Below are 27979 nucleotides of genomic sequence, written 5' to 3'. Positions count from 1 at the left end.
CAAGGAAAAGACACCACTCTAAATGAATTTAACTATTTCAAGCCACATTTATTTGAGATTTATCTATATAAATGGTACAAATGTACTGAAGCTGCACCAAAAAGGGACTGTTACCCACTCCTGCATTTTCTGACGCTTACATCGTCAACTCCTGCAAAAATAAAAGAGTTATCAGAATCTTGCAATATTCAGCATAGTCAATCACAACAATTAAAGCTACAACAGTAAAATAAATTTAGAAACTACTCTTCATAGTTAATGCTAACATTGCATTTTTAAAAAATTAATAAATTCAATCATTAAAAATGTAAGCAAGCAACTCACCATAATAGCATTTACAATATCATTGTTGTTATTTTTCAATGCTCGGACAGCCTTGGCCCTCGACACGTTGGCTTGGGACATAACTAGTTCTATGTCCTTAACCTCCACACCAGTCTCATCAACCTATAAAGAAATTAAGAAGTTATTTCCATTTCCTACATTTGTCTCCCTTTAAAACGGGGCCACTACCATTCCCAAGAAGAGAAATTGCAAGGTGAAAATATACCCACCTACATGATAACGTTTGCAACAGCATATGACAGCATTCTTAAATTTAAAATACACAAGATTTCTGGACATTTGTAGGTCAACAAACTGTCCATAGGCGCTCTATCCATGAATGCTGCCTGACCCGCTGCGATCTCCAACATTTTTTTGTTTTCAGTGCAGATCCCAGCATCGGCAGTAATGTGCTCCTACCCATTTTTAGGCAGTCCCTGGATTGCGAACAGTTCTATCCTTCAATCCATTTGCAAGTTGGAACACATGCAGTAAGATGTAAAGGAGCCACTTGAACATACGGGAAGTATTTGCATGTCAGATCTTTAAAATTACACCTGTACACGATTAGATTAGATTACTTACACTGTGGAAACAGGTCCTTCAGCCCAACAAGTCCACACCGACCCGCCAAAGCGCAACCCACCCAGACCCATTACCATTACCCTACACCTAACACTACAGGCAATTTAGCATAGCCAATTCACCTAACCTGCACGTTTTTGGACTGTGGGAGGAAACCGGAGCTCCCGGAGGAAACCCACGCAGACATGGGGAGAATGTGCAAACTCCACACAGTCAGTCGCCTGAGGCGGGAACTGAACCCGGGTCTCTGTATGGGACTGTATTTGCTTTAAATCTGGATTTGAGTATCAGTTAATGCAAATTTAAGTTTGAGGGGACGGCATGGCAGCAGAGTGGTTAGCACTGCTGCCTGACAGCACCAGGGATACAGGCTCAATTCCAGCCAAGGGTAACCGTGTGCATAGTTTCCATGTTCTTCTCATGTCTGTGTGGGTTTTCATCATTTTTCCAGTTTCCTCCCACAGTCCAACGATGTGCAGGTTAGGCAGACTGGCCATGCTAAATCGCCCATAGTGTCCAAGGATGCAAGCTAAATGGATTAGCCAAGGGAAATGAAGGGATATGGATGGCATAGGAGTCGAGGTGGGATGCTCTTTAGAGAGTTGATGCAAACTCTTTCCACATTGCCGGAGTTCTATGACTTTATGCTAATAAAGCCCTCAAATACCAGTTCAAATTAACGAATGGACACACAAGTATATTCCTGTTTCTTTAAGGCAGCTTACATCATGGTCTCTATTTCCCCCTCCCCATTGGGCCAAAGCAATTTAAAAAAAACGTTGTGGGTTATGCACAACAGGTAGAGTTCAGGCTTATTGCCTTCGGTCAACAGAATTAGGCAATTTCTTCCCACGGTCAAAGTACTTCAATAGCATTAAAGTCAGTTGTGTTGCTGTCCATAAGTGGATAGCCTGCTAATACTCAGTTGAGGACTACAGACTGGGGACTTGGGTCTGAATCCCACCATGGCAGATGGAGAGATTTGAATTCAACAACAGAAATTCTGGCTTAATAGTGGCCATGTAACCATTGTTTGTAGTAAAAACCCACCTGGGTTCACCCATGTCCTTCAGGGAAGGAAGTTTGCCACCGTTATCTGGTATGGCCTATATGCAAGCCCAGACTAATATCAATATGGCTGATTCTTAACTGGGCAATTGGGGATGGACTGATATTGCTGGCTAACCCTGTGACATCCATAACTGATGAACTAATAAGTAAAGATTTTGAAGTAGATCATATTGTTATTATTTGGGAACTTCGATTCAATAAATGCAGGAAAAATGAATTTTAATTCTCAGTTCTGCAAAGGAAAGCCATTTTGAGCAGCTTTTATTCAAAAGTGTGCGACTGAAGTTAATAACTTGATTTAATAAGTTAATTGTTAAATGTTTACAAAGTTGAGTTAAGGCTCTTGAGATGCAGTGGTTGTGTTCCCGCCTCTGGGCCAGGAGACTCAAGTTCAAGAGATGTGTGTCATAATTTTAAAAAAAATCAACCTGTTCAGAGATATCTACAAAGTTGAGTGATGATACGGGAACAGATGATCAGGTTTCATTCAGAATGGGTCATCCTACCAGAAAGACAGACAGTTTTAAGTTTGCAGAGCAGGGGAAAAAAAAAGTGAACAAGGAGTAGGCCATTTAGCCCCTTGAGCCTGTTCTGCAATTTAAGACAACTTTATTGTCACCTCAAAACCTGCAGTCCCACCTATTCTGCTAATCTTCCAAAATATCTCAAGCTACTTCAGTCCGGACGATTCAAGATGGCAGCAACCCAGTATGTCTGCCCAACCGAGCTCTGCACCAGAACCCAGACAAAGTGGTGCACTCACCCTCCCTTTATTACCCAATGTGGTAGAAATAGTTATTGTTTAAGCCCTAGAATTGTTCAGTGTTAAAATAGTTAGGAAAGTGACCAAAGGGAAGGAACCGTGAGGATCGCAGCAAGCAGGGCACCCCCTGCAACAACAGACACGCCCGTGGCCTCCACACTCGCCCCATGGGACTTGCCTGAGGAGTAGAGCCAGGTATCGGAGTTTGTGAAACTCCGAGATCGATTCAGCGATGGAGGAGACTCAAGCCAGGCTTGAACCGATCTGTCATGCTGCAGAAGCATGACCAGGAGATCCAGCGTCTCAGGCAGTGTGTCGTGGAGGTGGAGCAACAGACTACAGCCTCCGAAACAGCGGCAGAATCCTTGGCAGGTCGGGTCCAGGCCCTGGAATGGCAGGTATAGGCCTTGGAGCAGGAGGTTGACTACCTCGAAAGTAGAGGCCATTGGAAGAACACCCGTCTGGTGGGGCTTCCGGAACGGGAGGAGGAAGGCCAGCTTGTCAACTTCTTGGAGCAGTGGCTCCCACAGTTTTTGAAGCTGGAAGTTGAGGCAGGCCAAGTGTGGGTCGAGCAGGCCCACAGGGTCGCATATTTAGGCCTGGGTCGGACTAGCGCCCCTGCCTGGTCCTAGTGAGACTCCAGCACTACAGAATTCAGCCACAGAGGGTCCGTGTTCAATGTTGACTCAACAGAAAGGGCAAAGGACTTCCTGGATGCTTTAAAAAAAGACTGGCTGGCTTGAATAATATGGACAATAATACTTATTTTGTTCTTCTGTAATTTGCCTTGTTTACCTAGTTGTCAGGGGAATTTTAAAAAATGTGTGTGGGGGGGGGGGGGCATAATTGTTTTCTTCCCCCCTTTTCTCACTCCTCTTCAGTCATCCTTTGTTCATTTTTTAAAAAAAAAATCATCATTTCCTTTTGTTTTTCTCTTCTGGCATGGGATGGTGGGGTGGGGGGTAATATATTTTTGTTCTACCAGGAGTGCCTAGAGTTACAATATGGATGGGATGGGTTGAGTGTCACGGACTGTTTCACATGGCTATGGCTAGCCATTCATTTAAATGGTGCACCTGGAACGTTAAGGGGACTCATTCACCAATTGAGAAAACAAGATATTTTCTAGTCTTAGAAAAGAGAGAGGGTCGATGTAGCTTTACTGCAGGAAACATATCTAACTGATAAGGAGCACTTGAAGTTGCAGCAGGGTTCGGACAGGTGTTTTTCTTATCCTTTCATTCAAAAAGTAGAGGAGAATCTCCCATTTCAACTGTTAGACCAAATTAAGTATGAATATGGGTGGTTTATGATTGTTAAAGCTTTAATACATGGAGAGGAATATGGGATTTTGAATGTACATTGTCCCCCCCCAGCACATCCCCTCAAATTTTTAGTGGATGCGCTTTCCAGGTTGATGGCCCTTGGGGCGCACCATACAATTACAGGAGGAGGCTTTAATCAACTTATTGATTCCAAAGTGGACAGGACACCTTGAGGCCTTGCAGGTTAAGCCCCTGCAATCCAAACAGTTCATGGACCTGATCAGGGAGCTGGGGTTAGTGGACGCGTAGAGATATCTTCACCCCAAAGGTAGGGATTTCACCTTTTTCTATAATCCACTTAAGTGCTATACCAGAATTGACACGTTTTTGTACCATCAACCTTTTTGAATTTGGTGCTGTCTTGCAGAATCGGGAACATGGCCGTTTCTGATCATGCAGTGGACATGGAGGTCAAGGCTGGTGGTAACAGGATAGGCTTGCGACACCGGCACAAGTTTGTAGAGTATTTTTCATGGGAATTTAAAATCTTTTGGGTTATTAATTTGGGCAATCCATTGGTGCTCTGGGAGACTGCCAAGACCTATGCACGGGGTTAGATTATTTCTTACTCAGTGACCCAGAAGCAGCAAAGGGGATAGCAGCAGCATTTGCTTGAGGCAGCTGAGTTAGCATACTTGTGACAGACTGTCTGTAACCAAGTTGCAGCGGATTACAGCCCTCAGGGCTACTTTGAATGCTGCGCTCACCCAAGACAGCAAAGAGGGAAATCTCTTTTGTGAAACAGAGATTATTTGAGTATGGTGATAAGCCAGGTAGATTCTTCGCATACCTGGCCAGCAGCGGAGTCAGAAATATGAGCTATCTAGGAGGGACCTCTTTTGTTACTTTCAGGTCACAGGCTTTCTACAGAAAAAAAACTACATTGATGGTTAGTCCCTCTAAGTCAGATATGGAGAGAAGAGCGCCCATAGACTGGAGCACGCTCTCGGTCAGCACCTCTATCACTTGTTAGGAGGTAATGTTTCGAAGGACATTGAGCAGCTATCTGGAATCTGGACTCAGGAAGTACAGATGCAAGTCTTGTCAGAGGTGTGACAGGGATTTTGGGAGAACGCAAGGAAGATTTTGATTTGTAACAGGATGCAGACTATGCAACTGAAGGTAATCCACAGTGCTCATCTGGCATCGGAGCTGCTTGCGAAATTTAAGAGTGTCGCCAATGTGCCCCAAATGTAAAACAGATGGTGACACTCTTACTCAGCTTGTGGCATGACCACAAGCATCGCAGGTATTGGGGTGCCATAGCGAGTGTTTGGAAGAGGTCTTGGGAGCGGAGGTTAAGTTGGATCTCCTGTGTCCCTCCTCTCGGGTTTGCCTCTCTCCCCTCTTTGGACATGCATGGGAAGGAAACTGTTTAATATTCTTTCATTGTATGCGAGGAAGAACATTCTAATGAGCTGGGTGTCACAGAATCCCCCGGGACTCTCAGGCTGGCATAGATTAGTCATGCAACACATCCCCCTGAACTTCCTTACAAGTATGGTGCACCAGAAAACAGGAATTGTTTTATAGAACATAGCAGCCCTTTCTGAATTATAAAGACGCAGACTTGTCAGCTGTATTGCGTAGTCATGAGGGCTATGTCTGGCAGTCCGGGGGACCCTGCGGTTGTGGGGGAGGAGAAGAAGAGAGAGAGAGAGAGAGAGAGAGGGGGAGAAGAATCTTGAACAGATACGGGTTTGCCTATTGATGCCCTCGGTGTTGGGGAGCTTTGAGGGATTGCGCCGAGTGTAGTAACTTAACTGAATATAACTTAATTTACTTTGGTTCAATTTAGTTTTTTTTTTCTTATTGAATTGTAGTTTTTTCCTCTCTCCTCAGGTTTGTGGAGTGCAGTAGTAGTTTGTTTTCTGTTACTGTTGTTACATTGTATGGTTGTTATACTGTTTTGCAGTGATTTTGTAAAAAATTAAAAATCTTCTTCCCCAATAAAAAGGTTTACAAAATAAAACTACTTCAGTCCGAGGAGGAGTAAAACAGTCAGTTGAATAAATTGAAAATGGTGATATTTCATTGGGATTGAGCAACTTTCTAGGATATTGCTGGGGAAAAAGGGTTTAATATTTCTTTTTTCTGGTTTATGTCAAGATCTTCTATATTAACCTTTTGACTTTGTAATAAACAAGAGTATGTTCAGTGACTGGACTACTATAGTAACTAAGCTAGGTTTCAGTAACAGCCAACTTGTCCAGTGTTACCATTAGCCGAGATCATAAGATGAACATTTACTGAAGTTAAGCATTAAAAAGAAAGGTAATAGTGCCAAAGAACCCAAGTTCCTTAAGGAGGATTAGTGATACTATTGATAAAAACTGCACTATTACATATTTAAAATATTGAAAAATTACATTTGGGCCAACCACGAAGGGACAGAGTGACCAAAACACAGGGTGAAAGGTGATTCAAGGAAGAATGGGAATCTGGAATTCTTCCCCGACAAACCCATGCTTCCACCCCGCAAAAGACATTGAGACAGAGGCCAACAAACAGTTCAAAGCGGAGGTAAATAAGATAAGATTGTTCTGACAAGGGTATTAAAGATTACAGAACACAGGTAGGTAGATTAAGGGATAACAGTCTATTCTTGTTTGACATCCCCAAGGCACACGCATGATCATTACTTACATGTACAGAGTTTGTTTAGATCCAGTATGAAACTTGCGATCCCAGATTAGATATGGGCAGTACCAAGTACCATGCTGTTTTCCAGAGCCACATGATAATAACAGAAGATATACATACATACATACCTCTTCCTCTTCACTTTCCTCTTGTACAGTTGGAGTCTGTGTGTTTTCTTGGATATTGGCAACAGATTCTCCCTGTACCTTGAATTTCTCTGCAGCAGCCAATTGAGCTTGCTGAGATAAATCTTCAATCTAAACAGAAACACAAGTCATTGTCACTGTACAAAAGCTACTTTAAACGTTGCAAGAAAATACTCTTTAAAAACAACAGCCTCAGTAGAAGAAGAAAATAGGATCGTCAAACGTGAAATAAACACTCAACCAGCATTGGTATATTTCAAAGAAAAGCAGGCAACCCTCTCCAGGAATAAGATTCATACCCATACTGAATTACAAAGCAAAAAAAAACATGAAATGGAGCCTTTCCTGCTTTGTGCATCATCTAGTCTCTCCGCCTTTCTAAATACAGAGGAACCTCAATTATCCGAATATCAATTATCCGAAGGAGAGCTCGAGGTCCCGATAGAAACATTACATCAAAGACACGTTTCCAAAACTGACCACGTCTTTTGTTTATAATGATTAAACAGGCACCATCTCCAAATGACTGACTTCCCGCCCTCTTTCTCTCCCTCCCCACTTTCTCTGGAGTTCTACAGAGGGGAGCACCCTAAAGCCATACCTTCCCCAGCTAATCTCTCCAACATTGTGCTGTACATGATAAAGGTGGATTTGTGTGCGTGTTTGTTTGTTTTATTTGGAGACTTACTCCACAAAAGGTGGCAGCAGCAGTCTTGTTGTTGGTGTCCAGTTGAGCTGCCCCGGAGAGAGAGGGGCAGTGGACAGGGTTGGGGTCAAGCAGGGGGGCAGGGGCCAGTGTTGGACCGGTGATTTGGGGGGGAAGCAGGGGCTCGTGCGCAGTGTGCTGCTGCCTCGTCTCCTGGACAGGGTGCAGACTTTAAAAACTCCAAGCCCCAGAGGAAAGGCATTTATTCGGTTAATCGATTGTCCCAACGAAATAGTGCTCGCCCATCTCGTTTGGATAATAGAGGTTCCTTTGTATTATATGATTGACCCAGGCCAAAGCACAGGAAGCCAACCGTTGAGTAAACGGGTACATTAAAGAGTTCAAGGGAGGGGTACTAAAAATGCTGTTACAGGGTAGCTTTATTGATTAGTTCTGATAGCACTAAGGGGACAAAATTAGCCATGCCTGTAATAAGCCTTAACAAGGTCACAGATTCAGAACAGGACCTTCATTCCAGACTCATCTTGCTAGAAAGTCACCCAAGGTCAGTAAAAAGCCCCAACATTACAAATGCAAGTTAAATGTACCTTCGCTTCGCCAAAAACAATATAGGTATCTGATGCCGGGCTCTTGTAGACATCTGGTTTTGTGATGACAAACAAAATGTTTTTAGATTTTCTTATCGTGACTCTGGTTACTCCAGTAACCTGGCGAAGCCCTAGTTTTGACATTGCCTGTAAGGAAAACAAGGACTTTCAGGAACGTTCTAGTTACATCAATCTTTCTAATTTTCCAGTGAATTAACGGCTTAGATTTTAAAAAAAAAGACAAAGTCTGGATAAGGCACTGGCGGCAAATATGGATTTAATCTAGATTATAGGGGCTGTTTAGCAGAAGACACTTGCTTCACATTCTTGGTCTCCAACCCTTCACCAGAAACCAAACTGAAAATAAAGTACGTAATGTTGCTTCTCAGTGGCCAATTAGAGAGCTGACAGAAGCTGACTCTTCCCTGGGAACCTCTTGATCTTCACTCAAGGGTCCATCTGGTTAACAAGATCACAAACTCAATATTAGGAAATTGTAACAGAAAACCCAAGTGCCTGCTATCCATTCTATAATGATAGAAATAAAAACAATTCAGACTGTTAACATAGGCTATTGTGAAACTAATACTTGTGTGGTATCAAACTATTATCAGATCATGTATAAAATGTATTAAAGACAGATATCTCAACTCTCCAGAAAACAAAGATTTTCATGTTTACACTGAAAGAAAAATGTACTCACTTTCCGTGCTTTCTTTTCACTTCTGCTCTGTTTTGCTTTACTGACTGGTTCTTCATCTATTTCAGCTGCAGCTGCAAGCTTTGAAATGAAGGAAAAAAAATTACTTTGTAGCCACGTTATGAAGAAAGACCCCTCTCAAGACAAACTCCACTGAAAGCATACCCATTTCTATTAATCATACAGCACAAAGATAGCTCAGTTACTGTAGTTGGTGCATACAGCATACAAACCAGGCTTGACTCAGGCTGAGGTGGCACCTCATTTAAAGCGGCGAGAAGAAAAAACACAAAAATTCCCATCCCTTGATATCTTCTAGTACCAGAAAACACGCAGCAACAGGGTGACATTGCTGCTCTTGCTACCAGTCAAAACATATGCAGCATAATTCCCCCCATGCAAGCAGTTACAATGGAGTTTCACAAAAATGCAAAACCCACTTATTGTTTGGGTCTCAAAGTGTCAACACAGCTAACCATAGTTTTTACATGGTGCTCAGTCAATGCTCTAAATGTTGACAAATAAAAAAAGTGTTTGTAAGAACCAGCAATTGAAGCAGCTTTCCTGTTTTTGAGAGGACTTGCAAACAGAAAACTAAGCTAGTCTCAAGGAAGGATGGCTCTTTCTTCAATGCTCAAAAATTGACAAAAATATCATTGCTTCTGTTTCTGAAAATCTAAATCAGAATTTTGGAGTGTGATCAATTTCGTGGACAGAGATTCAGACCGAAGATTCAATAAACAGATGAGAGCGAGCTTGGAGACTTAACTATATTGCAGTTCTGCGCGCGACTTGTGCTCAAAATTCTTCTAAGTCACAATTTATTGACATCCAAATCTAAGATGCGTTTAGGCACAAAGGCAGAGGAAGCTCCAAGCTACAAAGACTTGCCAGCTGAGTACAGCCAATACTGATGACACCCTTCGCACACCACATTACTTTGATAGTTTTATTCCACTCACAAAAGAAAACTTGCACAGTGGTCTCAAACAACTTTCAACCTTTATTTATTCATGAAAATACAAAACAATTTTACATAGTTGGCATTAGTGCAGAGGTGCATTTAACTACTTAAAACCCTTCCCACAAAAGTGATTCAGCATTTAAATACCACCACGTTGCAATTTTTTTTCCAAAATACTCAGACCGATCCCCTTTCAGTTACGGCAGCAATATGACATGGTGACACAGGGTGGCACAGTGGTTAGCACTGCTGCCACACAGTGTAAGGGTTCGGTGTTCAATTTCAGCATCGGACAATTGTCCGTGTGGAGTTTGCACATTCTCCCCGTGTCTATGTAAGTTTCCTCCAGGAGCTCCGGTTTCCTCCCACAATCCAAAGATATGCAGGTCAGGTGGATTAGCCATGCTAAATTGCCTATATATTATGTCCAGGCATGTGCAGGCAAGGTGGGATAGCCATGGGACATGGACAGTTACAGAGATGGAGTGGGTCTGGGTGGGATGGTTTTTGGAAGGTCGTTGTGGACTCAAATGGGCCGAATGGGCTGCTTCTACACTGATGACAAGAAAGCAAATAAGTGGAGCCAAGTACACAAGAGTGTGACAATATGGCACATGAATGACCTTGTGAACTAAATGGAATTTTATGTTCTCAGCATAAACAGGAGTGTGACTTCCAGGAGTGTGCCTGGCAGAATAAATTCCATATATTAAAACATGGACAAAAGAACTTGACTCGAGGCAAATTAAAATTTTCACCATCAAGGGGCCCTCCAAAACTGAAGTCAACAGGAATCAGTGGAAATCTTATTGCAGTCCTCACCCAGCACAAAAGGGAGATAGCTGTAGTCGACAGAGACCAAGCATCCCAGCCTGAGCATTGTTGCAGGAGTTCCTCAGGGTACTGTTCAGAGACTTGACCATCTTCAGATGCTTACATTCAACACAAGATCAGAAGTAGAAGAGATGCTCGCTGATGACTGCAGAGTGTTCTATACCATTCATGACAACTCAAGATACTGAATCAGTCATTGTCCATATGCAGCTAAACCTGAACAACATTGATACTTGGGCCATAAGGGGGCAAGTAACACATGCAACATGAGCACTAGACAATGATTATCTCCAGCAAGAATAAAAATAAAACCAACTAATACCACCTGACATCCAATGATATTACTTTTGCTAAACTTCTCGATGCTCTTGAACCAATCTTCATTCACCATCCACAAAGCATAAGTCAGGAGTCTAATGCAATATTCTTCACTTGCCTGGAGTACAGCTCTAGCAACAGAAGACACTTGCCTTGATCAGAACAGTCTACTTGATTGGCAACCACCTCCAATATACACGATGCACTACAACAGCTCACCCAAGGCTCCATTAATAATGTCTTTCAAATCTACAACTTTTACTGTCGAGAATGGGAAAGGCAGATGCAGTGCAACATCACACCAGCAAGTTCCCCTCCAAATCAGACACCAGTCTAAGAGTAATATCACCATTCCTCTATTGTCACTACATCAAAAACCTGAAACTCCCCGGGCGACAGCACCTACACAAGATGAACTGCAGTGGTTCAAGGCAGCAGCTCACCAGCTAAGAGAGTTACTCAGGATGAGCCAATCTCAGTGACACTCATGTCCATTGATGGAATAAAAGATAATCAAGCTCTCTGTTTGTGGAGTATCATTCAGAGGAGTTAAGAAAGGGCAGATGGCACCCCAACCATATTCCAATATGAGCCATGTCTTCAGAATACATGGCAAAGTGTGATACAGTGCATGCTTCTGAGGAGAAATATTTTGAAATATACCCAAGCAAAACATTAAAACTGGAAGAGGAGGGGTCTGTAGATAGGATTCTTTACTGTGAAGACATTTGCCTTTTGAAACAAGGTTAGAGGGTGTTTATATTCACATATTTGCAGACACACCTGAGCTTGCTGTGTCGCTGACTGCGTTGTATCCTGTTCCTCCAGTTCTGGTACCGACTCATCGCTGTCCGACTCTGTCCCAGACCCTACAAAATGTCATATATTTAATACAGCACTTTGTACATTTTCTACGTTTGTGGCACTTTAGTGACTTTCAAAGAAATTGTGGTATTCGTCTGGAAAGTGAGGAACATCACTTTATCGTAGTTACCAAACCACGTTTATCAGGCAGCCATGCTAAGGTGAAGAAAAAGTGTGAACTCGTGCACTAAAGCTTTCACCCTGTACAAGAATTTTATTACAAAGGTGCAACATTAACATTTTGATATTTTTCTACAAAAGCCTTAAGCAACAAACCTCAGAACCCAAATGATAACTGTAAAAGAAATATACCTTTGCAGCATTACAGAAACGTTTTACCTTAAATTTGTTGTTGGCAAGGGAGAAAGACAGATCTGGATATTACAATGCTAGGTACTGGTTATGCTTTCACACCATGCAATATAAGCAATTTAAAACAAAGGTTAGCGTGAATGTTCTTGGTACCAGTCAACACTCCAACTTATACAGGTGCTGTAAATTCTCCATGTTTGTACCTGCAATGCTCATCCTGTGCACAGAAAATAGGCAAACTTACAAAACAATCTGGATTTAAAAATAAAAAAGATTACTCCAAAGTTTGCCTCAAGCTTTGGGTATGAAAGATGCTTACTAATCATTAGATTTTAAAGTACAAGAACCACAATGTACTCCAAATATTCACAGGTTGAGGGAGGCAGGCAAGTTTTAGCATGTGAGACAAGACGTTAATACAGATTAGATTAGTGTACCAAGTGTCTATTAACGTATTAAAACCAGTTCATTCAAGTGTTAAATCCCACTTGTAAAACAAAACAGCAAATAAACAAAAGTGGACTCCACGTTTCCATTAGTATGCAAGCTCTAAACACCTAGTGGACAGTTGAAATTTGTACATTATGTAATCAACCTGTGCCAAATGGGACAGCAATTCCTCAATGAAAATTGATTTCAAACAACAGATGCGATTGATCAATTCAAAGAGGACATGCAACATTCAGTAGTAACAACTTATCTTTCTTCCTTCCACCATTTTACAAGATGTTAATGCTAATCATTAAGAAAATATGGACTACACACTTTACATAAAGTACAGATTTCATACCGCATTACCTTCATTTGTAAAAGGACAGGCTAACTTTAAGTTACCCCATACACATTGGAGGACAGAAGACAAACATCCCCACAAAAATACTCCTCCAGAACAGAGCACTGTACTTAAAAGTTAGCCGTCCACAAGATGTGAACTTTTACAGGACAAACCTTTACTTCCCAGCTCAAATAGGCAGGACACTACGACATGCACACCTCAACCAAACTAAATACCCTCATCATTCTGCTTCACCACAGGATCCTTTCCAGTTGAAGCAGTCTTGGGAATTGCCTTCTCAATAACAGATGGGGGAGGACCTTCACAGAGGGGAGTCTCATCGATGGCAGAAATCAATGGTGGCATCTCATCATCATCAATTTGAGCAGCTGAAGATGATCCAGGTGATGGGGTAGAGCGTTGAACAGAGGCAGATGGAAGAGTGAAAGATGATGGAAAATCAGTGACAGGTGTTGTAGATTCTGACAAAGAAAGTTCAGTGGACAAAGGTGTTTCATGAAGGGAATGATCAGGAGCAGGCAAGGGAGGCTGAAGCTGTGCATTAACAGAAGGATCAACAGACAGAAGCAAGTCAGTGCACTGAGCAACTTGGTCAGATGAGGTTAACTGAACGACAAGGGGTTGTAACTCTGAATTAGACAGGTCAGGAGATTGAAGCAGTTTAAAAGGAGAGACTACAGTCAGTGCCTGATCAAAAGCTGGCATAGGTGATTTATCAGCAGAATGTGTTTTGAGGGGCACAGAAAAACCATCAATTACAGGTAGAGAGGACAGAGGAGGCTCAGTGGTTGCACTGACAACTGAAGATGGCTCAGTAATGCATGTAGGCATTGCACCTTGAACCTCTGTTGCAAGAGGGGCATCTAAAGGATTGGCCAATAATGTATCTATTGCAACATCCAGAGAATTAACTGACACTGACAGGTCAATGGTATCAGTGGAGGAAACTGAAGGGACATCTGCTGAAAGTAGCCCACCTGTGGAATTGGAAGCAATGAGATTGGCAGACAACTGTGCAGTATCTGTAACATCTGTCACAGTTTGAGCTGAAGACTGTCTCGAGGAAATAACAGTATCAATAGGCAAAGTCAGGGTGGCAGAATTGGAGACAGGTGACAGCAAATGACTGGCAGAGTCAGTAGATAGTGGCTGGTCAGCAGCTGCATCGGTGTTAGTGGGCAACAGCAACTGATCAGCAGACTCTAGCAAGTGACCAATAGCATCAGTGTCAGTGGGTGGCAAATGACTGGCAACATCAGTCGGCAATGGTGACTGATTGAGAGCATTGAGACATGGAAAATGACCACTAACACAGGTAGCATCAGCAGATATTGGCAACTGATTGGCAGTATCAGTGGGCAATGGTGGCTGGCCAGCAGCACTAGTGGACAACAGTGGCTGGCGAGCAGCCTCGGTGTCGGGGGGTGACTGCAACTGACTGGCAACATCAGTTGACAATGGTGACTGATTGAATTCATCAACATGAGATGTCAACTGACCAGTAACACTAGCAGGATCAGTGGATGATGGCAACTGATCAAAATCAATATCAGTTGACTGAGCAATAATGTCAGTGGGCAACGATGGTTGGCTAGTAGCACAGGTGGACAATAGTGGCTGGCTAGTAGCATCGCTGTCGGTGGGTGACTGCAAATGACTAGCAACATCAGTTGACAATGGTGACTGATTGAATTCATCAACATGAGATGTCAACTGACCACTAACACTGGCAGGATCAGTGGATGATGGCAACTGATCTACATCAGCATCAGTTGACTGATCAATACCATCAGCGGGCAACGGTGATTGGCTAGCAGCATCGGTGTCGGTGGGTGACTGCAAATGACTGGCAACATCAGTGGATGATGGCAATTGATCAACATCAATATCAGTTGACTGATCACCACCATCAGCGGGCATCAGTGGTTGGCCAGTAGCATTGGTGGGCAACGGTGGCTGGCTAGCAGCATCGGTGTCGGTGGGTGACTGCAAATGACTGGCAACATCAGTGGATGATAGCAATTGATCAACATCAATATCAGTTGACTGATCAACACCATCAGCGGGCAACAGTGGTTGGCCAGTAGCATTGGTGGGCAACGGTGGCTGGCTAGCAGCATCGGTGTCGGTGGGTGACTGCAAATGACTGGCAACATCAGTGGATGATGGCAACTGATCAACATCAATATCAGTTGACTGATCAACACCATCAGCGGGCAACAGTGGTTGGCCAGTAGCATTGGTGGGCAACAGTGGCTGGCTAGCAGCATCGGTGTCGGTGGGTGACTGCAAATGACTGGCAACATCAGTGGATGGCAACTGATCAACATCAATATCAGTTGACTGATCAATACCATCAGCGGGCAACGGTGGCTGGCTAGCAGCATCAGTGTCGGTGGGTGACTGCAAATGACTGGCAACATCAGTGGATGATGGCAATTGATCAACATCAATATCAGTTGACTGATCAACACCATCAGCGGGCAACAGTGGTTGGCCAGTAGCATTGGTGGGCAACAGTGGCTGGCTAGCAGCATCGGTGTCGGTGGGTGACTGCAAATGACTGGCAACATCAGTGGATGATAGCAATTGATCAACATCAATATCAGTTGACTGATCAACACCATCAGCGGGCAACAGTGGTTGGCCAGTAGCATTGGTGGGCAACGGTGGCTGGCTAGCAGCATCGGTGTCGGTGGGTGACTGCAAATGACTGGCAACATCAGTGGATGGCAACTGATCAACATCAATATCAGTTGACTGATCAATACCATCAGCGGGCAACGGTGGCTGGCTAGCAGCATCAGTGTCGGTGGGTGACTGCAAATGACTGGCAACATCAGTGGATGATGGCAATTGATCAACATCAATATCAGTTGACTGCTCAACACCATCAGTGGGCAATGGTGGTTGGCAAGTAGCATTGGTGGGCAACAGTGGCTGGCGAGCAGCATCGGTGTAGGTGGGTGACTGCAACTGACTGGCAACGTCCGTTGACAATGGTGACTGATTGAATTCATCAACAAGAGATGTCAACTGACCAGTAACACTAGCAGGATCAGTGGATGATCGCAACTGATCATCAGTATCAATAGGAGGTGACTGATCAATACAGTCAGTGGGCAACGGTGGTTGGCCAGTAGTGTTGGTGGGCAACAGGGACTCTTCACCACCATCAGCAGGTGATGATAACTGACTGGCAGTTGATGGTGATTGAACTAACTCATCAACAAGAGACGACAACCCACCAGCAACACTGACGATGTCAGCAACTGACTGCTGCAACTGACTGGCCGCAGTATCAGTGGGAGATGACAATTGATCAAGAATGCCAATGGCTGATGGAGGCTGGTCAGTAATACCAGTGGACGCTGGCAAATGATCAGTCATAGCAGCATCAGGGGGTGAAGGCATTCCAACAGTATGATCAGGCAAGCACAGCCTATCTAATGTAGCAATACCATCGTTGAGTAAAGATGCAGCTGCAGCAGTCTCAGCCATTTCATCAGCCAAAAGCTCGATAGCTATGCCAGAAACAGTGGGGGCAATAACACTGTCACATGGAAACTGTCCAGAGTTGGTAGTAACGGAGTCAGCAGATAAAGACAGTCCATCAGGGACATTAGTATTCTTCAGTGAGTCAGGCAAAACAGCAGTTATTTCCAGATCAGTCAAATGTTGAGTTGGAGTGCCAGTGGGCAAGGACAACTGATCAGTGGTGGGGCCATCAGCTGCATCAGTAGGTAAAGGTACACTAGTTACAGCAGAACAGGCTGGCAAAGGAATATCATTGGCAACAGTAACCTGGTCAGATTCAGACAGTCTAAAATCAGATCGTACTTCAGTGTTCAGGGGAACACCTGTATTATTAGATACAGTCAACCCAGACAAGGCAACAGAGTTAGTGGGCAAAGTCAACTGATCAACAGTGGCAACTGCAACTAGGTCAGTAGATGCATGTAACTCATCAACAGCATCAGTACGTTCAGCAGGTAACAGTGGTTGCTCAGTGGGGAGGCCAGCTGTAAGTGAAGGCACCTCACTAGAAATTATAGAAATAGGAGAAGATAGAGACAGCTCTAAAGGTGGTTGGACAAGAGACACAGAATCAGACAGTAGGCATGAAGAATCATTGGTGGTGGTTTGGTGGGATGGAAGCTGGAGATCAACGCCATGCAAGTCAGTAGCAGCTGAAAGCTCCATCTTATTGGCACTGCTGGATTCATATTCAGCCTGTCTGTACTCACTGGCTGAAGAAACTGATTCATGCTCAGAACAGGTTTCAATGGTAGCTGTTGAAGATAACCAAAAAATCATGAATAAAAGTATAGAGCAGTGTTGTCATTAGGATTTAGGGGTTCATAGAAAATATAATCAACTCCAAAAAAAGTTATTAAATTCACACCACAGTAACAGGTAATTTGACCCAATGGAACCATGTTGTAACTTAGATTCCATACAAGCCTACATCCACTCAGTGGCATATTCTCTTCCTTTCCCTCTTGTGCTTATTTAAAACAAGTTAATGTTATTTGCCCCAAGCATCCTGTGGTAGAAAGTTTCTTCTAAAATCCCTATTGAAGTCATCAATGATGACCTAGTATTTACAGGCTTTGTTCTCTCCATTCCCCATTTTATCACAACTACCCTTTAAAGATCTGAAATCAGATCAACCTTTAGTTCTTTTCAAAAAGAGCCCCAGCTTGTTGGGTTTTTCCTGATATGTATACAGTATTAGTTCTGGTACTAGAGTTCACATTTTCTTTTGTGAATATACCCAGTTCCTAATACTCAAGTCAAACATGTGTTTTAATGATTCGACAGTGAAATTTTGCAGCGTAAACCTCTGTTAGAGATGATCCCCAGTGGCTTTATTTACTTTTTAAAATAGTCTTATTAACCAGTGTTATTGCTATGTATTCGCATCCTGAGTATTCTCCACCACCATTTAGATCATTACCTAAGCATTACATGCCCTCTACTCATGCAACCAAAATGCAAGATCTTGAACTACAACTACACTAGTTTGCCAATTAAACTTGCAGAATGGGTGTAAATGTAAGATATTCATGTACTTTGTCACATTCTTCATTGATATGGACTATACCCCAATTTAGTGTGCTGCATTTGAAACTGCACTTGTTGATTTTAATCAATATGCCTTCTCTCTTCCGCTGTGCTACCCCCAACAATTTCTCACTTAAAGCTGCCATCACTCAAACAATAGGGAAATGTAGAGAATAGCCCATTCAAATGAAATGAATCTCAATTTTTGCTTTAGGAAAATGCTCCAGGCCTAACCAGTCACTGTGGTGATAGTAATAACTTGATGTGACTAATTGAGGAAATCTCATTAAATAAAGTGCTGGATTTAGACAAAACAAATCTTAAAAAGTGCATTGGAAACAATTTGTTAAATAAGCCTACTGACAACACAGTCTTCAAGAAAGAGTTACAAAAATTGAAAAGACAAGATAGAAAACAAACATTCTGAATTCTCATGTCCACATCAAGTGTAAAATAAGCTTTAGATGGGTCACATTATAAGCAAGTGATCAACCACCTGACCTTAATAATTTTGCATTTTTTGATGGGATATGGATTTCAAAGCAGTTAATTGGACTCCTTTATGGATTAGCATGCAGGGAAGAGATGGTGTCAATACCTATTCATTACTTTTAGGCTTTTAACTCACTGTGCTCCTAAGTGACACTCCTACACTTTCAATAGTATTGAGCAGCATCTCAAATATAAGTAAAAAAATACTTTTGGAACAAAGTCACCTCATTGGCATTTACAATATATGACATTAGTTACTCTGCCAGGAACATTTCTGTTTTGTCCATGGAAAATCATCTTAGCCATGCAGTGAAGTACAAAAGGCCTTTATCACTTCCAGGACAGAGTTGGGCATGGGGTGGGGTGTTGGGAAACCTCTTGAACAAGGTCCCAGAAGAAAAACAACAACTTCAGAACCAGAATTATCACAAGCCAGTATTCCTCGAGAAGAAAGTTTTAAAAATAGCCATAACTACATATAATAATTCAATCATGCAGTTACAGCTAGCATAAGGGTCGAATTTAAATGGTTTCCAAATTATTTTTTGTAGCGATGCTCGTGCTCAGGAAATTGAACTCTTTAAAAACATAAAGATATTGGTTTCAAGAATTACCAGATTAAAAACATGATATGTACAGTAAATTTACTCAAATTTAGCAAAAATAGCCAAACATCAGATAAAACACTATTACTGCACTGGTACAAGTTTAGCTCCCCATAGGAATCACCAGAGTTAAACAATTCAGGTTAGGCTGTTTTATGCCATGTTTTGCATTGACTGAATCAAATGGTCAAATCCATTTCACTTTAGGATCCACATAGCTAGTTGTCACAAGAAACGATGATCCTAGTCTGGAGTCTAGAGGCAAAAAGACTGTAAAACCCAAGTTACCACCCACTTTAAATGGAGTGGTTAGAGTAGTTGAGAATACACAAGTGCACAAGAACAAACAAGAAAGTTGTTAGCGGAACTGCAAGTTTCAGATCACTGTTAGTTTAAGGTGTCATCTATTGTCAGTCTACCTGCAGTTTGAACAGACTTCTCAGGAGAAACGGGGGATGCAGGTGCTTGGACTGCACCAGGCACAGCAGGAGCTTCTGAGGCAGGAGCACCGGCCCCAGCTAGAAAGTTGAGTGATAACATGAGTTACAGACAAACATTAAAAGCAAGCTTACAGTCTAGATTAAACCCAGAAAATTTTACACACAATCATTGAGAAATACTGTAGTAAGCCAGAAAAAGAAACAAACCAAGTTAACACTTACACACACCATTTTTGATCATTCATAACATTTGACTGAGTTTACCAATCCACATTACACCTGTCAAAACAAATTTAACAACACTTTGTTCAAAGCCTTTGTACAAAGTTAAAAATAAAAATAGGATCTGATCCTAGACAGTATATTACTTCAAAATAAGAGTGTCAGCAAGGCAAAGCAAAACAAATGGTTTCATTTCACAAACCATTAAAAGAGAGCAACAGATATATTATACTATTAATTAAAATAAAGGAATTTGATAACATAATGAAGTGTCCAGGAACCAGCTTGGAAAATCTACATCTACATTGATTAGCAAACCAAAATGGTTTCAAGTCAAGAATTTTACCTCAGATTTACCAGAGAAAAAATAGGTTGTTCAGCCCAACTGGTGCAGTGACTTGCTCCACACCAGCCTTCACCCTCCCCTTTTCATTCAACATATCCATCGAATTACATTCTCTTTTGTACTGTAAGGTTCCCCTTAAATGCATCTATGTTATTTGCCTCAACGACTCCTAGAGGTAGCAAGTTCCACATTCTCACAACTGCGTTTTTCCATAAATCCACTAAAGAATTAATGATCATTTCATATTTATGCCTCTAGTTTAGGATTCCCCATATATCCTATCAAAATTGTTAGAATTTAAACTCCTAACAAGGCCACTCCTTACCTTTCTATGCTAGGGAGAGTCTCAGCGTGTTCAGTCTTGATCTTAAGTCTGTTAACACCTTAAAATTTTCCTTTTGTGTAGCAGCTCACGAGCACTGAATCAATTAAATTTGTTATAGTAAACTATTTACAACATTGGTGACATTTTAGGAAGAGAATAAGTTAAATTTCTACTCAGTAATATTGGTTTATCTTCAGACTTCTGCAAAAAAAAAGCTGCATAGATTTCCTACTTGAATTGTAAGAGATTCAAGCTTTTTTAAAAAAAAGATACAAGCCAATCACCAAGACTGGATGAATCTTTGATCTCAGTAATTTTAAAGAAAGGCATTCACACAGCCAAAATTTTTAAAGACCATCCACGATACACAATTTAGTCAAGATGCACTGCAAAACAAAATGCAAGCATTGATTATTTTTTGGGCCCAATACATAATTTGTCTCTAAGCTTAAAAAGCATAGACAGTGGCACAGGTTACAACTTGGCATTGGTTCAACGTGGCAGTCTACCAAAAAGAACCAAAAACGATAAACCTACAAATATCAAAATTGCTAGAGAATGCTGAAAATCTGAAGTACCACAGAAATATCCCACAAGAACTCAAAGTATTAACGAATGGTTAACCAGACAATTTATGGATGCATTTAGAGTCAGAAGTGTCTACTTTCTCTTGACAGAAGTCTAAGTGAGAAAGGTTCCTTATTCAGGACTGGTTTTGCACTTTTATCAAAAGAAACAAGCCAGCCAAAGCACAGAAGCATGACTGGAGATTAAAACACCCAGAGCAAAATAGTAACCTTTAAAAGTATTTTTTTTTTAATCCCACAAATGCAATTATGATAGAAGGCCACTTAGCCCCAAGAGCCAATGAAACAATGGCAGAAATCAGCCATGATTTCTATAAGGCCACTTTTGCCCCATATTACTAAATACCTTTGGTTAACAGAAACCTTAAAGTCTTAACAGGGGATTTAACATGCTATTTACAGAACAATTCCAAATTTACACCATACTTTATGAGAAATGATTCCTAATTTCAGTTCATAATTCAGTTAGCCAAGGATGTTACTTCAGGAGGTCTCACACTAGCACTTCACTCGTCATTCAAGCCAACTTCATCGGTCAATCTTCACACAAGCTAAGGTGTCACCCTCAGCCAAAGTCACCTCACAAATCTGCTTTAAATATTTCATGTTCAAAGGTTTCTGTTCCCAACTAACAAAACATTTCACCTGCATAGGATCATCCACCAAGGGTGAAACACAAACTTGTCAGGCAAATAAAAAAAATTTAAATGACAATCCCCAACTAGAGTAACATGTCTTGCTGTGACTTCCTCCAAAACCAACACCTAGCACTTGAGGAAAGCAAAGAGTCACCCCAAGGGATTTACATATAAAATAGAACTGTGCAACAGGACAGTCAAAATATAAAGTTATGATTCGCAGACCACTAATTTATCTTAATTGTTTATGACATTGAATAAAACTAAACAATGAACATTGAAAATAAAACTCAAATCAGGATAAGATTTGATAATCAATTTGCACTTTGTTCATCATCCCTTCTCTATACCCTTAATTCCGAATGATCCATGAAAGGGAAAATAGATGCAGCCTTTCAGGACTCAGTCCCCCATTAAAGTAACAAATTCAGCCATGATTCAAGAACAGTTCAAGAAATATGTTGAAAGAAATGTTCATGTACCTACTGTAGTGTGGGGCAATTTCAAACACAGGTTTCTGTGGCCTGTTCTGCACTCCTGAAGGGGCACACTTACTGGTTACATAGCAGCTCTAGACATTCAGAATTCCAGCTCAGGTCTGCACTGAGGGAATGCTCCAGTGAACCTACCGTTCAAATTTAACTCAAAACATTAAGACCCAATAGGTGCTCGAGAGATGCAGGTGAATAATTTCACAGAACAATGCCAAAGGACCATCAGGCACCAAAATAATATAACCAGTTATAGTGATGATCATTTCAACTTCACTATAGATAAATGCTTAACGCAAAGTGGCTGCTGGATTTGTAATTTTTTCCTTTCAAAACAAAAATTGCAGGATCATAAAAGGTAGCATTATTGCAAACTTTTCATTGTTGTCATCTAGTCTGCTTTGCACAAGTCGATTGTCATATTTGCCTGCTAAGTGATATTTGTACGCAATGTGCTTTACAGCAGCTCATGATATAAGGCACCACACACACACACACACACTCTTTAAGCCTTGCATGTATAATTTTGCGCAATGTGGCTGCTGCATTTGCCTACATAAGCAGTACTTCAAAAGCAGTTCATACAAATTGCCCTCAAGATATGCTAAAGTGCTATATGGCGGGATACTCACACAAGCTCAGTGAATTGCATTTTATTTCGCGCAAATAGGCCCTGCATTTGCCCAAATGTGGATCACAGCACTTCAAATGTAGTTTTCAGCATGTGTAGGACTCCAGGCCACCATGATAGGGAAATTCAGTAATAATGTGAGTCCATTGTTTATTTTGCGCAAACTGGCTGCTGCATTTTCCTATATTGACAGAACTACTTCACAGCATTGTGTATATAACGCTTTAGGTGTGTCCTTGCCGTTATAAAATGCGTGGTCACTTAACTTCTGCTCTCACCTGCTGAGTTTAAATCAGTGATATGTTTGGTGTAATAAAAACAAAGTCATCAGTAGCAGGCACCATAAATTTTACACTTAGAGGAAACTTGTGGCTTTTATATATGTTAGTTTACAACTTCCATCACATCCTTTTACTGTAATACCTTCTACATTACTCTGTAAAAGCAGGTGTATTCAAATGCAGAGTTATTTTCAAGGGATCATGGAAAATAATTATCGTGGTTAGAAACTAAACAAAAAAACCCGGCTATTAATGGCAGTTATGTTGACAAAGCTACCACCTTACTGCTATCAACAACGCACCTGAAAGCTCCTGAACAGCTTGAGACAGTGTATTCTCAGTGATGGCCCCGGTTTGGGAAGCTTCACTTGCCAGTCCAGAAATGGCAGATTCTGTTGAGTCAGTACCTACAACCAATCCGCTTGAAGCAGTGCTTTCTCCCCCAGAGGCAGAAATGCTGACATCACTGTATTCTTCTGCTGTAAAGGATTTGGGACAGTACTACAAACGGACAATATAATACTGACATTGCCCAAGTTCGCAAATTACCCTTGGGGTTCGAATGCCCTCTTTCCTCTTCACCCCACTACTCCCAAAAGAAAAGTAGCCTTCACACCAGGTGACCACATGCACTAATAATGTGCTCCTGTTAACATAGTGAGGACAGTAAAGTGACCAGCATCCCATTAGGTGCTTAGCAAATATTTACTAGTCAGTTGCGCTTAAGCTGTGAAAAAACCAAGGGGAAACTCAAGTACCACATAGCCTTGTATCAAGATCAGAAGTGCATATAATATCAAAAGATGTTTACACTTATACATGGAGTTATACACCACAGAAACAGACCCTTCGGCCCAACCAGTCCACGCCAAACATAATCCCAAACTAAACTAGTCCAACCTGCCTGCTCCTGGCCCATATCCCTCTAAATCTTTTCTATTCGGATACTTATCCAAATGGTTTTCAATGTTGTAACTGTGCCCATATACACCACTTCCTCAGCAAGTTCATTCCACATATGAACCACCCTTTGGAAAAGAAAAATTATTCCTTACATCTTTTTTAAAATCTCTCTCCTCTCACCTTAAAAATATACCCCTTTAGTTAGGCAAAAGACACCTATCATGAACCCTACCTGTACCCCTCATGACTTTATAAACCTCCATAAAAGGTCACCTCTCAAATCACCTATGCTCTAGTGAAAAGTCCCAGCCTTCCTTTATAACGCAAGCCTTCCATGATGCTAGTAAATCTCTTCTAAACCCTCTCTAACTTGTATTTTTCTGGCTGTGGAATAGCGTCAATTTCAACTTTAGTGTGCTACAAAGCTCCTAACATGCACTACCCCAAAATCCTTAATCGACGTAGTATTCAATCATTTCACAACAAACAACAACTTGACAACTTTGGCAGGCAGCTCATGGTTGCACAACAGTGACACTGAGCTTTAGAAACATATCCTCCTATAACCTGACACTAAATCAAACTGTCACTTACAAACAAGCAACTGATTTAAAATTATCTATATTGAAAATCCAAATTTTCATTGTACTGAACCTTTCTTTTAAGAGCAAAGCCTGTAACACTATCAGATTGTTCTAAAATCAAGGACAAGTGGTCATCCTAATGATTTAACATCCACCGTTTATATTTCATTGCAAAGCACTTTCAAAGCTACGTCAAGACTGTGCCCAATGTACATTATAACCTCTTCAATGTATGCTTCATACACTGTGCTCAAGCCTAAACAGAATGCAATGGCTGCTATTTTGTAACAATCGTGTGTGGAATCGCATCTCTGTGCTTAAAAAGTTTGTGCAAGCACTTAATGCTGTGGAGCAAAATGCATAAAACTGCATGAGCCTCAATTTCAAGTGTTTTTATGTTGCAACCACCACCCTGGAGTGGCAGTACACCTTGGAAATCTGAAGAATTTACAAAGCCAACACATGTATAAAAGCAAAATACTGTGAATACTGGAAATCTGAAATAAACTGAAAATGCTGAAGAAAATGAAACCTGTTTCGACAACACAGGTACCTCTTTCTGCAAGGAAAGAACTAACTTTGTAAGGGGGGGGGGGGGGAGAAAAGACCATGTGCATAACCAAAACTTAAGCCATAATGAGTGTTCCTTCAGAAGTTCAACTTGAAAATGTATGTGAAGATGACCAGTTTAGGCTAAGGATTTAATAACTATAAAAGATACACCCAGAAACAATTGGCACCATCTATATTTTCTCCTTGCCTATTCAATTTTCCACAAAAGTAGAAGTCATAAATCAGCAAAATCTGTAGAGTTGACAGATTGCCGCTGACATTCAATTCAAAGTAGCACTGCAGTACAAAATGGTTGCGACACTCACCTTTCCCTCAGCAAGTGGCCTAATAGGCTACAAGTCTCAATGTACCCTGGCAAAAGCCACTTGTTTAAAAAGCCGTAAATGCAGACATCTTGAAATCTTCCAATCATCAGCACCATTTGACCTTGATGGTTGGATGCCCAGAGAAACCTTCCCTTATCAATCTTTGTGCTTTCCAAAATTATGTTAAGAAGCTCTACATTGAGGTATAATACCAATCTTACTGTACACTGACAGACATTTTGTGCAAGCATGCAGAAACAGAAGGTGAAGGAGAATACAAACAGCACCTGGAAATGGATCATTAATGAAAAAGAAAAAAAAAGTGCAAACCATGAAACCTTAAGAATACTTAACCGTGGAGTTGGAGGGCAATTCGCTGGGTACGTGAAGCCACAGGTCAATAGAACAGTTACACAAGTATTAGTATGACTAAAAGATGACCTACAATTAATATCCCAAGCCTTGGTCATTACTTAATGCAATCCCAATGAATAAACCAAAAATAAACAGTGTAAACAAAACCCACAAAAACACTAATAAAAATCCCTTGTGCAAATTAGCATGTATACAAACCTGTTTCAGCTTGAGGCTGCTGCATTTCTTGCTCCGTGGCAGGAACGGTTTCTGTGGCTTCACCAGGCATTCCTAGAAAAAATACATACAGTTAGCAGAAATTCATTAATCACAATTAAGCACACCCATGAACAGAATTAAGTAGCAATGTTGCCAGAATTGTCTGGTCGAACGGAAGATGGCAACCTTTCAAAAAGTTTTCCTACAGCAAGTTTGTTCAAAAGTTCAACTTTCACACAGAAACTGTATTGTTCAAAATGTGCAGCTATTTACTGTAAAATCAGATTCACCAGACCCATTTCACTGACAGTCAGTGCTCAAAGACATTGTGGCATATTATAGTAAAATTCAAAAATGTATCATGCTCAGCCAAGCCTAACTTAAAACTGTGGATGAATCATACCAGGCCAGGCCCAACTTTGGTATTTCAGCCCTTTGTTTAGATTTTGGCTGAGAAATTATAATCACATCAAGAGACAAGACATAGAACTGGCGAACCCAGGAGGCCCAGGTTCAAGTCCCACCTGCTTTAGAGGTGCATGAATAACATCTCTGCAACTTGTGATTTTGTGAAGGCTAAACGAGTAAGGAACATGCTAAAGATGCTGGAAGCATAAACTAAGCATACAGATTGTTAGAAAATACTCAGTTGGTCAGTCAGCAGCTGTGGAATTAGAAACAGTCAACATTCCAGATCTGCTGAATGTTTTCCAGCATTTTCTGTTTTAATACCACAGCACAATGCTGTCTGCTTCAATCAGCTCAGATCACTTAGCACCAAACACACAATGGAAAATTAACGTGTGAAGGAAGTGACAATGTACAGAATACAATGATCAAGAACAGCAATTGTATATTTTACTGTTTTTGAAGTTGCAGGAACATTTAGCAGGCATTATTGGATGAGTGAAGTTCAAACATTTGATACAACTTCAATTAGACAACTAAGGAACAAAATTCTCATATTATCAATGCACCATTCAAACATGGAAACATACATAATTCAGCTAAAGACAATTTGTCCCACTAAATGTTTAAACTTTCCGTTTTGCTAATGACTTTGGCTCTTTAACCGAGTTCAACTACTACATACCATATCTTAAGCGTTTGATCACACAGGTTTGAATATTTTCTTAAAGCAGAGTTTTAAGATGATAGCATGTAGTGATTTATCAATGCTTAGTGCAATCATAGCATTGGGGAAGGCATTATTGGCATTTGAGAGAATAGTTTGCAGAAGTTACATTTAAAAAAACCCATAAGCAATATGTATCTTGGAAGGCAATCGTCAGTCACAAATAACCTGGGAAAGTCACACTGAACATCAAGTATAAACGTGAGAGTTTTTTTTCATATGAACTCAAACCATTACAAAAAAACACATTTCAAAGAACGGGACAAAATATAACAACCAACAAAAAAAAATTAAAGATGATTTGCAGTCATCTTGTATTCCTGCAAACTGGAAATCCCACACAACCTAAAGGTACGGTCGAAGCAACTTTCCGTGGCCTACCTTAACATAACTTTAAAAAATTACAATTAAACGAAAACGGATAGCGAGCGAAACTGGCTACACGGCCACACAAAGCACATTCGGGCTATGCTCGCGACTGCTGGGGCTCTTTCCCACCCTCTCCCCTCCAATAATCAACCGGTGGGACACCACGAGATTGTTGCTGCCACCCGCTCCCTCAGAGCTCCGCACAATTTTGTTCAACATTACGTTAATGCAACTTGTACTGATCAATTTTCACGACATCTTAAGTATAAAGTGCTCCTTTCCCTCATCAGGGCAATTTTGCACTCATCACCAATAGTTTAACGATCGGATGGAAGTGGATTTTGTACAGACACTTACTGCTTCAGTTCGTCAAATCCAAGATGGCTGGAGAAAGAGACTGAACTTCTTTCACATAGATATTAAAAAGATTGCACTTGTGTTTCCGGGTCATTTGCTCACCGAGGAGTCCCGCCACTACTGTTTGTTGATTGGGCAAGAATGACTATTTCCGGT

General features: G+C 41.2%; 1 protein-coding gene across 4 annotated transcripts; it reads right to left on the bottom strand.

Annotated features, from left to right (window-relative positions):
- Positions 1–23: 23 nt before the first annotated feature.
- Positions 24–27975, bottom strand: naca (nascent polypeptide associated complex subunit alpha). 4 transcript variants are annotated; one of them, XM_072567196.1, is made up of 11 exons: positions 27824–27965; positions 25963–26034; positions 19483–19581; positions 17147–17191; positions 13115–13267; positions 11711–11796; positions 8815–8892; positions 8112–8258; positions 6840–6968; positions 325–447; positions 24–151 (listed from the first exon to the last, which is right to left on the bottom strand). In XM_072567196.1, exons 2-11 carry the CDS (start codon positions 26030–26032, stop codon positions 137–139), a joined length of 945 nt encoding a protein of 314 aa, XP_072423297.1. In that variant the 5' UTR covers positions 26033–26034; positions 27824–27965; the 3' UTR covers positions 24–136. The 4 variants fall into 4 exon arrangements, with proteins under 4 accessions (XP_072423297.1, XP_072423296.1, XP_072423298.1 ...); XM_072567195.1 differs by having other exon boundaries at positions 13115–17191; positions 27824–27975; XM_072567197.1 differs by lacking the exon at positions 17147–17191 and having other exon boundaries at positions 27824–27964.
- Positions 27976–27979: the final 4 nt, after the last annotated feature.

This window comes from Chiloscyllium punctatum, chromosome X (assembly GCF_047496795.1).
Source record: "Chiloscyllium punctatum isolate Juve2018m chromosome X, sChiPun1.3, whole genome shotgun sequence".
Classification (NCBI taxonomy): Eukaryota; Metazoa; Chordata; class Chondrichthyes; order Orectolobiformes; family Hemiscylliidae; genus Chiloscyllium; species Chiloscyllium punctatum.
The sequence above is the reverse complement of the archived record's forward strand: the minus strand, read 5'-3'. Positions and strand labels throughout refer to the sequence as shown.

Excerpts from the sequence above, each read along its gene's own strand:
- naca (XM_072567195.1), bottom strand. The coding sequence starts at position 26,032 with ATGCCTGGTGAAGCCACAGAAACCGTTCCTGCCACGGAGCAAGAAATG. Across the intron at positions 17,192-19,482 it reads GAAGTCTGTTCAAACTGCAG|CTACCATTGAAACCTGTTCT; the intron begins GTAGACTGACAA and ends TATCTTCAACAG. Across the intron at positions 8,893-11,710 it reads CAGCGACACAGCAAGCTCAG|CTTGCAGCTGCAGCTGAAAT; the intron begins GTGTGTCTGCAA and ends TTCATTTCAAAG.